Here is a 12,788-nt window from a genome sequence, read left to right as displayed (position 1 = left end):
TATTGGATGGCAGCACGGGACCCGTCTTCTAGTTCTAGATATTCAATTCAAGTCCCAATGCAATTATTGTGGGCACATATTGAAGACTGAAAGGATATGCCACTTGAAGGAACACTTAGCAGAAGGGTGTCGAAATGATATCGATTGTTCAAGAGTTCCGAATGAGGTGAGAGCGAAGATGAATGAGGTAATGAAGATTAAAGATATTCGTGTTGCGTGAGGTAGAGGTGGAGTGGCACAGCCGGCTGATGGGAAGAATCCACCCAAATGTAGGCATCTTCAATATAAGCCCGAGAACACAAACAAAGTAGAAGAGAACAATTCTAGAAATTTGATTCAATTCAAAGATGCCTTCATACTACTCATGGTATGCCCTTACATAAGCTTTGAGACATACATATATAGAAGACTAATAATGTCATTGACTACCAATGACTTATTACAAACATGGAAAAGAAATAAAAAGGATAAGAATGTATCTAAGAATATTTGAAAAATGGATTATTGCATGGCTAGCTAATTGATTTTGCAAGCTAGCTACCTAAATAGGAGGCTTGGGCCTCCTTATTGATGGGCTAGTTATTGGGCTTGGGCTTAATGGGCATGGGCCTAGCCTACGGATCGTGAGCCCAGTTCATCCTATGTCAACGAGTATGGGGATGATCCTAAGCATAGACACGTTGTTCATGAGTTAATATGGGAGTGGTGGGATAGGGATCAGGTGAGGTGGTGGGAAGCGAGGAGGCCCACTTTTGAGGGATCTACAGGTGTACCTTCAAATCAAACGATATATAAAAGAGGAGGGGGGAAGTAGAAGAGACTGAAGAAACTGCGGAGTTGAGGGTACATGAGTATTAGGGTGAAAAAGTTCATCTCTAAATTTATTTATTTTTATGACCACATCCTAGCGAATGCAGCGGCGAGACCGCACTTTAAAAACATAATCACTAAAGTGCAACATAGAGAGCGAATGCAGTGGGGAGCCCGCACTTTAAAAACATAATCACTAAAGTGCAACATAGAGGCGAGGGTGCAGCGCCACCCATGCCATGTGAGATTTTGGGTATTCTGGAGCCATTTCTACAGCACTAAGAATAGTGGATAACGAGATATCTGTCGATAGGTTCCTTATACGAGTCCATACTGGTAATGAAAAATGCCATCAAGGCCAATGCCTAGGCTGAAAGTCGGGCAGGTTGGTGCATCTGCTTGGTGGGGTGATGTTTGACATAGAACATTGTGGGGCCCATAGAGCTCGACCTCATGGGAAGCTCCCGTATTCCAAAATAAGGCTTACACTCATCGTTTTCTTAAGAAGTAGAAAAAGAAACTGAGTGGTGCAAAAGACTCCTTAGCAAAAAGCATGGGGACTATGGATGTCGGTGGTGGGCAGGGAAGCTCTAATTCTGTGCTACGGATATGGTATGGATATAGATCATATGGTGACTATGGACCTCATGAATATGTGTTGCGACTCCAACAATTACAATACGGTTTTTCAACTACAGGCAGTTCTTTTTTTCTTTTTTTTTTAGCTTGTTAGTACTAAGGTATCCCATATCGGTATCGGTTGGCGTAACGGTGCCCTCCGATACCGATATGGATATGGGGGTGTAACGGCGATACGGAGGCATAACGGCCCGTAACGGTGCAATTTTATTTCTTTTTTACCAAGAAAATATGAAAAAATATGGATTAAATCCAGAATATTCTAAGCATTCCAAATATGCATTCATTTATAAATTGGAACATGTTTATGGTGGTGTAAAGGTCCACTCTTTGGTGAGAAGTTGCATCGGATTGTCTGATGAATTTATGAACCAGACAACCTGGATTTGACTGCAAAACTCAAATTTGTAAAATGAACATTAACTCAAATCATATTCTAGCATTAAAACAGCAAAACATTTAATAAAAAAATAATTTTTCGAATTTTAAAAAAAAAAAAAGGCCAAAAATAGTGCGTAAATAGAAAAAAATTATAAAAAAATATAAAATGACAACAACAATCTGTAAAATGGACATTAACATGTTCTACTATGATTAACGAATCATATTGTAGTATTAAAATAGCAAAATATTCAATAAAAAATGATTTTTCGAATTTTTTTTAAAAAAGGGCCAAAAACAGTACGTAAATAGCAAAAAATTAGAAAAAAATATAAAATGACAACAACAATCTATAAAATGGACATTAACATGTTCTACTATGATTAACACATTATATTCTACCATTAAAAAAACAAAACATTCAATAAAAAATGATTTTTCAATTTTTTTTTTAAAAAAAAGGGCCAAAAATAGTGCGTAAATAGAAAAAAATTATAAAAAAAATATTAAATGACAACAATAATCTGTAAAATGGACATTAATATCTTCTATCATGATTAACACATCATATTCTACCATTAAAACAGCAAAACATTGAATAAAAAATGATTTTTCAATTATTTTTTTTTTAAAAGGCCGAAAATAGTGCGTAAATAGAAAAAAATAATAAAAAAAATATAAAATGATAACAACAATCTGTAAAATGCAAATTAATATCTTCTACTATGATTAACACATCATATTCTACCATTAAAATAGAATAAATATGATTTTTCGAATTTAAAAAAAAGGGTCAAAAATAGTGCGTAAATAGAAAAAAAATTAGAAAAAAATATAAAATAACAACAACGATCTGTAAAATGGACATTAACATGTTCTGCTATGATTAACACATCATATTCTACCATTAAAACAGCAAAACATTAAATAAAAAATGATTTTTCGAATTTTTTTTTAAAAAAAGGCCCAAAATAGTGCGTAAATAGAAAAAAATCATAAAAAAATATAAAATAACAACAACAATCTGTAAAATGGACATTAATATCTTTTATTATAATTAACACATCATATTCTACCATTCAAATAGCAAAACATTGAATAAAAAATATAAATACCTATTTTTGAGGAATTTCTGGAAAATAGCCCACGGAGCTTCGTATCAAGAAAATCCTCAATATAAGTTGTTTTTATCTGTAATATCAAGCTAAGAGTGGTCGAAAATAACAATAAAATGATCTAGGAAGAATTTGGAAGAAAGAAGTTTCAAAAAAAGTGAAAAAACGGAGTTTAAAAGGAAAAAAAAAAAAGGTCATTTTTTTACCGTTACGCCCTGACCGTTACGCCCCGTAACGACCGTTATGGGGCTGTTACGGCTACAGAATCGGGGGGTGCCCCGTTACGGCCTCATATCGCGTAACGGCCACTGCCGTGTTACCGTTACGCATCGGCCGATACATAACCAATACAGGATACCTTGGTTAGTACACCCCACTGTCGGTTCACACTTCACTGTTAGCCACCCCCACTAGGGATCGATACCAAGACCTCATTGTTAAAACATGGTATCTTTCACTCAGTCTACCACTTGAGCTATGGATCAGGGTGTTACAGGCAGGAGTTCGCTTATGCATATGAGCAAATATATTCAAGAGTTTCATATGTACCCACACCATATCTAGTTCGAGATCTATATCAGTCATAGGCAGCGACTATTACACAGTATCCACAAATGGGCGTACTGATCTAGTTTGGAGAGGATGAGTACCGGCGTTATGTTAGAGAGTATCTTCATTAGTATCATTCCACCATGACTTAGGCATAGTATTTTTGGTTTATAAAGGAGCGGTACTTAGTGTTTTAAATAGCAAATAGTGTGTAGTATAGCGTTCACTCCTTTGAAGCATGAGGCGTAAGCTACATAGCGTGTAGCGTAAGCTACACGCAACTACTAGATTTTTAATCACGTTGTTGGTTGCAACAATGTCATGATATTGTGCACCAAATTAAACTGGATTAGTAGTGAAATTCAACAAAATTGCCTGATTTTTGGTGTAACAAAATGGAACCTAAAGTAATAGGAAAGGGAAATGATTAAGTATAAAGGTAAAGAAAGAGCAATGAAACTGATTTAATAGTTTTTGTTTTTATATTATTTTACTAAAAGTATTAAAAAGGTTAATTTTTATTAGATATGGAAAAATGTAACAAATCATTGAAAACATCATGTGAGCTACATAGCATGTTGCATAGTTACGTAGCGTGTAGTGTATGCAAATTATCATATAGTGTAGGCTACATGTGACTTAAGCTATTTTCATGAGTTACGTAGCGTTAAGGCCATGTTATGCAACGTAGTATAAGCTACACATGACATAGCGTAACTATTTAAAACACTGGCGGTATTATAGACAGCCCTGTCGTGATGGAGATGATGATTTTGAGCCACCGCGTGATGTCAAAGGGTATCTTACTAGTATCATTCTACTATGAATTAGGCATATTATTGTTGTTTTATGGAGCAGTACTATAGCCAGCCTTTTCGTGATGGAGATGATGATTTGAGCCACCATGTAACTCTATGGGTCTAATGCACAACCATACAAATGATATGTATATTTCTAGGTTTGCAGTTCCTATTGCTTTTGAAGACTTCTGCAACTTCAGTAATATGAGCTACCAAAACAATCACCCGACACAAATGAGTCTTGATCAATTATCCAACTAAACTAAGGCTGGGCCAACTACTTGACACAATCATAAGTTCAAATGACTATCCGAAACAATTAAGAATAGAGCAACTGCCCAATATAATCAAATGAGTCTGAATCAACTATCCAGCTCAACCAAGGCCGGGACAACTGTCCAACACAATCATAGGTCTGGACAACTATTCGGAAAAATAAGAATGAATCAACTGACCATTACAAACGAGTCTAAGCCAATTGATCGAGAGTAAACAAGCCCGATACAATCATAAGTCTGAGCCGAGGCTATAATAACCACCTAATCCAAACAAGCCCAAGCTGTCCAGTACATACTCGAGTTAAGGCTAACTACCCGATATAAATAATGGTCACATCACACATCTTGGCAAAGAGAGCCTAAAAGGAAGAAGTTGCTTGGTCATTGAAGGAGGTGGTGGAGATAAGGTGAGCACACGTCCTACAACAAGAGATAATCTAGTCAAATACCTCCAACCTAGACGTCGAGCAATACCTCCAACCATTCAACGAAAAATAGCAAATCCCTCGGGGGGGAAAAAAAATCAACTAAAAATTAATAGAATAAGAATTTCTAGCAACATCTTCAACCAAACAACAAAAAAATCAACAAGGGCTTCGACCACATATCAAAGAGAGTTCAAACCTAGAAATTTCATGTCAAATACATCCAACCTAGACGTCGTAAATACCTCCAACCATTCAACAAAAAACAGCAAATCCCTTGGGAAAAAAAAAATCAACTAAAAATGAATAGAATAAGAATTTCTAGCAACATGCCAACATCTTCAACCAAACAACAAAAAAATCAACAAGGGCTTCGACCGCATATCAAAGAGAGTTCAAACCTAGCAGCACATTATGCAAAACCCTAAAAAGAATAAACTATAAGCCACTTCCTTCTCACAAATCACAGCGAGTCAGTGAGAAAAAGGCCTCGTGACTCTCAAAATAGAAAAAGAATGAAGGGTGAAAGGAAAAGGGTTAATAAGAAGCTATTATTATATAGGGAAGGAAGGAAACCACTACTTGTTGAAAAATGAAGGTTGAAGGGAAAAAGGATGGATAAGAAGTTGTTTTTATGTGAGGAAAGAAAGAAAAGGAGATTATGAAGGGAAGGAAGAAACTGCCAAAGATTTGGAAGTGAAGGGAATCACTACTTGTTGAGAAAGATTAGAAGAATAAAATTCATAGAGTTGAGAGGAAGAATTATAGAATGAATAAATAAATAAATAAATAAAAGAAAGGGACAACTCATGGATGGAAAAAAATCAACAAAACCTATCCAAAGCAACACAAAAACCTACTTCAACAGGAAAAATCCAAAAGATGTAGCCAAGGCAACACAAAAACCTGCTTCAATGGGAAAAATCCATCAAACCCAGGCCAAGGCAACACAAAAATCAACAAGTCCTCAGAAAAATCTTCAAAAAAGGCATTAAAGACGAGGAAAAAAAAAAGTGAAGGGTAACGAGGAAAAGAAAAAAGAAGAAGAAACCCTAGGAGAAGAAGAAAAAGAAACCCTAGAAGCACTTGGGCTCTGAAACCATGTTAAACAACTACATGGTGCTAATTTAAGCGTCTACGAGAAGCTACAATGAGAAGAAAGATGGAAAAGAGAAGCAATGAGAGAGAGAGAGAGAGAGAGAGAGAGAGAGAGAGCAAGAACATGAGATGCCTAAGGTGTATTGAAACCCTAACCCTTTACTCTTATTTATAATAGTAACAACAAGAATAGGCCCTATAGGCCTTATTACATGGACTTGTGAATTGGCCCTATGGGCCTTATTCGACTATCAACCTTTCAACATGCACTAATTTCTCCACAAGGTATGACAGCCCGTACTTATTCGGATAACTTGTTTGCTTGAATCAAGTTACTGATCAACTTATTTGTGTAGTGCAAAGGCTCATAACCAACTTCAAGTCCTTCAAGAATGCAAGCGTTATTGTAATGGTTTCCCTGTTAATTACCAGAAAAAATCCAATGGCACAATAGAATACTGGTAAGCAAATCAAGCGGATTCCCGTTATACAAGAGGAATGCCTAGATTTAAGACAGCTTGTTTCAGAAACAGTAAACACAAACTGATAGATATGATCCTGAATAAACTCCAAAATATGCAACTGAGTAAAAGTCAAAACACCGCTATCAGGAGAAAGATGCAACAAACAAGCCACTCTAGAAGCAAAACAAAATATAAAGAGCACCTGAAACACATAAAAAAATATCTCACAAAGAAGAGAAGGAAAAAGGTTAAAAATCTCAGTATCAACAGCCACATAGGTCAGCATAATATCCAATACAAATTGGCGCATACAGCTGTATGGGTGCACCATTATTGGCAAAAACAGTGTGGATTCTTTCAAGCAAAAAGAAGAAAAAATAAAAAAGAAAATGAAATGTATCAGATAAATCAGAAAAACAAATGGAAAATGCCTGGGCTTATATTTATTTTGCGCTTTCAGTACTTTTTTCTGCATCTATTTGTTCATTTCTGGTATGGCTCTCATTCTCTGTCTCGCTATTCATGAATGCTAACTTTTTACCTTTTCAGACACCCCATTTACTACTTTATAGTTTTAAGATATTTAGTAGTTTATAAATAAATTAACACATCACACAAATTTGAACAAGTGAAGAACATGAGCAATATACACTACAATTGTACAAATCTAGAATAAGAGTCAGACAGCTGGAGGGAGTAATGGTTAACCCCTTTCCCCATCTTATGAATCTACCACAGTATCTGTGATGCAGGACAATTAACCACTTGTTCTAAAAGCTCGAACTGATAGAGCATGGCGAATTAATTCCTTTATATCATAGCCCTGGCTCCAAATCCATGGGTTAGGTCCTCGGCCAAACCCTCCTTATGGGCCCCAAATCCATGGGTTCCGCCTCACACAAGTCTCCCGCCTCACACGGCCCCCAAATCCATGGGTTCCACAGGCCGCCCACCCCAAGTGTGCCCCTGCATCCCACAAACCACCCCACTCTAGCCCGGTGTGAAAATGCCCCTGCATTAATCACCCCCGATGAGGAGTCTTGAACACGAGACCTCCCGCTCTAATACCAATTTGATGCAGGACAATTGACCACTTGCTCTAAAAGCGTCAATCATTATAGGAAAACATGTTCTGTGAATTTGCTTTGACTTTACAGTTTTGTGGTTTTTACTACTTTGTATATCAATTAATGCAAGCAACATTGTGTTTTTGTGCGTGAAAGTGAACAAAGATAGAACATACGCTACAAGTTTACAGAGGCGCAGAGGGGAACCCTTTAAATCCTTTCTGTAAGAGAAAAAAAAAAAATAGAAACAAGAAAGAGGAAAGAATTTGTCACCCGTAATATATTTGCTGGATCAGCCTATTCACTGTGATTTTTGGGTATGACCAGTTCCCTATCATACAATTCCCAGTAAATGACTAATACGCTCTGTATCGGCTAACTTTGAATCATGGAAGCCAAAGTCCTTCAATCACAACAACAATGAGTACAGAACATCCATTCCTAGTTTCCTACAATACTTTTCCCATTAAGTGCATATATCATCACAGTGAAGTGCTCCCATTCAAAATCTGTCAAGAAGATTGATACTTGGTGGGAAATAGGAATTAAAACAGCACGAAGTGCAAGATGCATGGCATGAAGGAACTGATATTATATTAGATACATTAATGACTCTGAAGGTGTATTTTAAAAACTCACATTTTGCAATTTCCCATCTTCAGATAAAAAAGTAATGCCACCTTTCGCTTTATTGACATACATCCTTTCTCCGATAATGGTCTTCGCAACACTTAAGGTCCTATAGTATTCAACAAATGATGAGCCAATCCTTTCTGCAATTTTTCTGCTCACGTGAAATGTGAAAATGATCTTACCTTTGATAATTCGGGAAGTATCGTACAACATTCGCTTGTCCAAGAACCATTGGTGTGTGAGATCCAAAACCAGAATTGAACTCTTCGCTGGATTTCAGAAAGGGAATGCATTCAAATTCATCCTACCATGGAATGCTTCACATCTAGAATATGCCAATATTAAAGACAAAGCAGTGGACTTTCTTTGATTGTTAGAAGGACAATAGATGAAACAATAGGAAACAAAGACGGCTTACCTCAGCTTGTTAATCCAAACAACTGAATCACAAGGTTCTGAGATCTGCCTCCATTTTACAGCCAAAGAATAAACCTCTCGCCAAGACAACATAAAACGGCTTGAAGCTGATTTATCTTCACTGGAGTTGTATGAAGTTGATGGCTCCGAGGAACTGCTAGTGCTACAACAAGCACCACCCCTATTATGACTTTGCACACTGAGTTTTTCTTTTTTCCTGGCTTTCTTACCAGTTTTCGTTGCATTTTTACTTGAAATTTTCCAATCTAATTGGAGAGCACGCCAAGCCTTTGAAACTTTTTGGGCAATCTCAATAGCAGCTAATCCTGCCATACGGTGCTGGACAACATATACCCAGATAAGAAGTGTGGAAGAAACTAAATAGATGCAAACATGAGAAATACAAATAATATGAAATATTGATACAAGAAAACGAAGTTACAGGCATTTTTAGAAGAAACCAGTTGAACAATGTTTTCAGATGCAGTAGCGTGTAGGGAAAATAATAATGATAATAATAACCAATGCATTACATCTGCACTTGTTATAAAGAGTGGTGGGGAATGGTAGTTAAAACATATAAACAGCAGCAAGGACTGCTGAAATCTGTTTTATCAAACCAGTGAGAAATAGTCATATGATCCTACTGTAAATATCTCACGGTTTTGTAGTAGCCTGTTTGACTAGAAAGGAGATGTGGGGGGGGGGGGGTGTGTGTTAAAGTCTTAATTAGTATATTTGACTAGAAAGATTGTCCCCTAAATGCATGGAGCAAGAGCATGAGCGAGTAAGAAAATAAACTCATGAGCAACCCTTGGCACCATTCCTAAAGAAATCTCACCAGTATATCAGCCATGGTCCCGATATCTTCCAGAAAGATAAACGTTTTATTCGAATTCTACCTCCCCTGGATTACTATACCATTTCTCCATGATGTTTTATCAGGGAATCTTCTAGATAATTATTAGTAGAACACAAAAGGGTAAAAATGTCACATTTGCCAATCAAAAAAGTTTTTTTTTTAAAAGGTCACATTTGACAAGGTAGCCATATGTGCGAATAATAAGCTACAAGCCTTAAATTCCAATATGCATATAACCTGCCTGATCACTAGGAACTATTCTGGGACTCCATCTCAAACCACGGATATTTTGTCAATCATGACCCAATCCTACCATGGTTTAAAATACTGTATGATACAACTTGGACTCATCATTACATGCATGCATGATCCACAACCAGAACTTCACAAGCGCACGTGTCAGCACATGCAAACACACACACAACATGCACAGACATAGACCAGTGTTTTAAATAGCTGACACTGTAGCATGCAGCTTATGCTACATAGCGTAGCTTACCCTTAGCGCTATGTAGTTCATGAAAATAGCTTAAGTCACATGTAGCCTATGCTACACGATAATTTGCATGTGCTAAACGCTACACACTATGTAGCTTACATAACAAGTTATTTTTCATTACAAAATTAAAATCAATTAATGTTTTCAATGATTTGTTACATTTTTCTATTTTCAATAAGTATTAGTACTTTCCAATGCTTATAGTAAAATAATACAAGTAACAATATTAAATCAGTTTCATTGCTCTTTCGTTACCTTTATACTTGATCAATGCCCGTTGCTATTACTTTAGGTTGTGTTTGGATGCACCAAATATCATGAAATTTTGTTAAATTTCATTATTAATCAGTCTAATTTGGTGCAAAATATCATGAAATTGGTGCAACCAAGTGCAACCTTGATTAAAAATTGAAAGGAAACATGTAGCTTACGCTTCACTCTTCAGAGGGCTGAACGCTATATTTAAAACACTAGCACAAACACATGCACACAAATTACAGAGTCCATGTATGTATTTATATACATAATGGCCTTTTGAATGCATGCAAATTCATGAGCTTTGCAAATTATTTAACTGTCAAGTTCATAAATTTGGTAATTAATGCGTTTGAGTTGGGGTTTAACTGATAATTCACTAACTGTCCAATTAGCAAAAGAGGCATAAAACATGAACTTGTCAAAAATTAAAAAAAATAAAAATAAAAATAAAAACTAAAATTCCCCAGTTTACTAAGATAGGAAATCAAGGGTTGAAGAAGGTTAAGCTTGTTCTCCATCCTCAACAAACATCCATTTTGTAACCATTAGTCCACTGGCTATGATCATCTGATAAAAGTGTCATTTGAGATGAATAAGCAATCAAATTAAACTCCACATAATGAAAGGTCCAATCAATGACCCTTATATTATAATCAATGTGGACCTTCAAATTTCCAAGCCACTACTCAGATGGTTAGCTTCATCAGATCAAAGTATTTTGAGGGTGACGGCAATCAGAGGTGGACCCCCCATGACTATTAATAATTAGACCATTGATTGGTGTCATAAATATGGATCATCCATGTCCTAGCAGTTGATCCGATGATGGTTAGGATCGTCTTATCAAAAGTGATTTTTGGGAGGGAATGACAATGAAAAGTGGGCCCACATGGAGGGTCCCGAACATGGATAGGACATTTCATAGTATAATAAATATAGATCATCCATTCACTATTAATTGATAGAATGGTTAATACCATTATATCAATTATGCCCATATCAACAATTTAACCTCCTCTATTATAATCAATATGGATAATCCATCTTTCCAACCATTGATCGAATGAATCTATAGGATGGCTAGGATCATCTGATTAAGATAACTTTTAAAAGGGATGAGCAATGGAAGGTGGGTGATGTAAGACAATTAACCACTTGCTCTAAAAGCTCGAACTGATAGAGCATGGCAAATTAATCCCTTTATCTCATAGCCCAGGCCACACATCCCATGAGTTAGGACCTCGGCTGAACCCCCCTCGTGGGCCCCACTTCACACAAGCCACCCGCCTCACATGGGTGGGGCCCGCCTCACATGGGCTACCCACCCCAAGTGTGCCCCTGCATCCCACAGGCCACCCCACTCGAGACCGGTGTGAAAATGCCCCTGCATTAGTGGAGCCCCCCATGTTGGATAGTCTTGATCAATTATCAGAACTTCTCCATTACATTCATTGAATGGTTAGAAGCATCTGGTCAAAGTGGCTTTTCAAAAGGATGAACAATCAATGTTGGGTTCTATAGACATCTGCATGTGGTTTTGATAGGCCTTTGGGTTGTGGGCCTTTGGTCCTTAGGTTCTTTCTCTTTAAGTTATTTATGTTTTCTTTCTTTATGTGCAACAGACATATTTCTAATATACATATTGTTTCTTTTGTGCTCAAATTCTTTTTTCTCTTTCTTTACGTGCAACAGACATATTTCTAATATACATATTGTTTCTTTTGTGCTCAAATTCTTTTCTCTTTAACATGGTATCAGAACTCACTCTCTCTCTCTCTCTCTCTCTCTCTCTCTCTCTCTCTCTCTCTCTCTCTCTCTCTCTCTCTCTCTTTGTTGCCTATCAACCAATGGGATCTGATTTATTAGGAAGGGATCTTGCAGCTGCTTCAACTTTTGTGACAAGTTGTTGATTGTTTGGTTGCTGCTTTTTAGGGCTTTTAATCAGATTTTCAGAGCATTTTTCTGACAGTTTTCTCAAAAATCTGGTTGCAGCAGATAGGGTTTGTTGGATATACAAGTTTGGACAGATTTTCTTCGAAGGTTTCTTCCAGTTTTTCTCAGAAACTGGTTTGCATTGCGTAGGATTTGCTAGAATTTCCTGTTTGGCCAGAGCTATTGGGTTCATTTCACCCTATCTTTCAGCAACCTGTTTGAGGGCGGCAGCAATCGGGTAATTAAGTTTTGTTTTTGCTTGAAGATTGTTAAGATTTGTGGAGACTATTAAGCTTTGTTAATCATAAGATCACTTTGTCATCCTTTTTGTGGGCTGGGCTTGGAGCTCTTTTGGAATTTTTTTTTGGGCTTTGATTGTCATACTTCTAGTTATAGCGGATGACAGCAGTGACTTGGTATTGGTTGGTGTGAGACCTTGACAGTCATTATACTTGTATTTATTTGAGATTTACTATCGCTGCATCTTATCTTGCAAAAAAAAAAAAAAAACCTATGGCTGCATCATTCACATCTAATATTGTTGATCCCATCAACTCCAAA

At 36.7% G+C, this 12,788-nt stretch overlaps 1 protein-coding gene across 4 annotated transcripts in view; it reads right to left on the bottom strand.

The window, feature by feature from the left end:
- The window catches only part of LOC131219018 (suppressor of RPS4-RLD 1), a 140,992-nt gene that overhangs the window by 9,420 nt on the left and 118,784 nt on the right, over positions 1–12,788 (bottom strand). For 3 of the 4 annotated variants that reach the window (XR_009157955.1, XM_058213981.1, XM_058213980.1), the window contains exons 16-18: positions 8,678–9,015; positions 8,442–8,528; positions 8,266–8,365 (exon numbers count right to left, since the gene is read on the bottom strand). The exons of the other annotated variant lie outside the window; for it this stretch is intronic. Coding sequence is in view for 2 of the 3 variants with exons in the window: in XM_058213981.1 (XP_058069964.1) it covers positions 8,266–8,365; positions 8,442–8,528; positions 8,678–9,015 (525 nt within the window). In the remaining variant the exon portion in view is untranslated. The remainder of the gene's footprint in view (positions 1–8,265; positions 8,366–8,441; positions 8,529–8,677; positions 9,016–12,788) is intronic. 4 annotated transcript variants of the gene reach the window in all.

Source organism: Magnolia sinica, chromosome 11 (assembly GCF_029962835.1).
Source record: "Magnolia sinica isolate HGM2019 chromosome 11, MsV1, whole genome shotgun sequence".
NCBI classification, from domain to species: domain Eukaryota; kingdom Viridiplantae; phylum Streptophyta; class Magnoliopsida; order Magnoliales; family Magnoliaceae; genus Magnolia; species Magnolia sinica.
The sequence above is the reverse complement of the archived record's forward strand: the minus strand, read 5'-3'. Positions and strand labels throughout refer to the sequence as shown.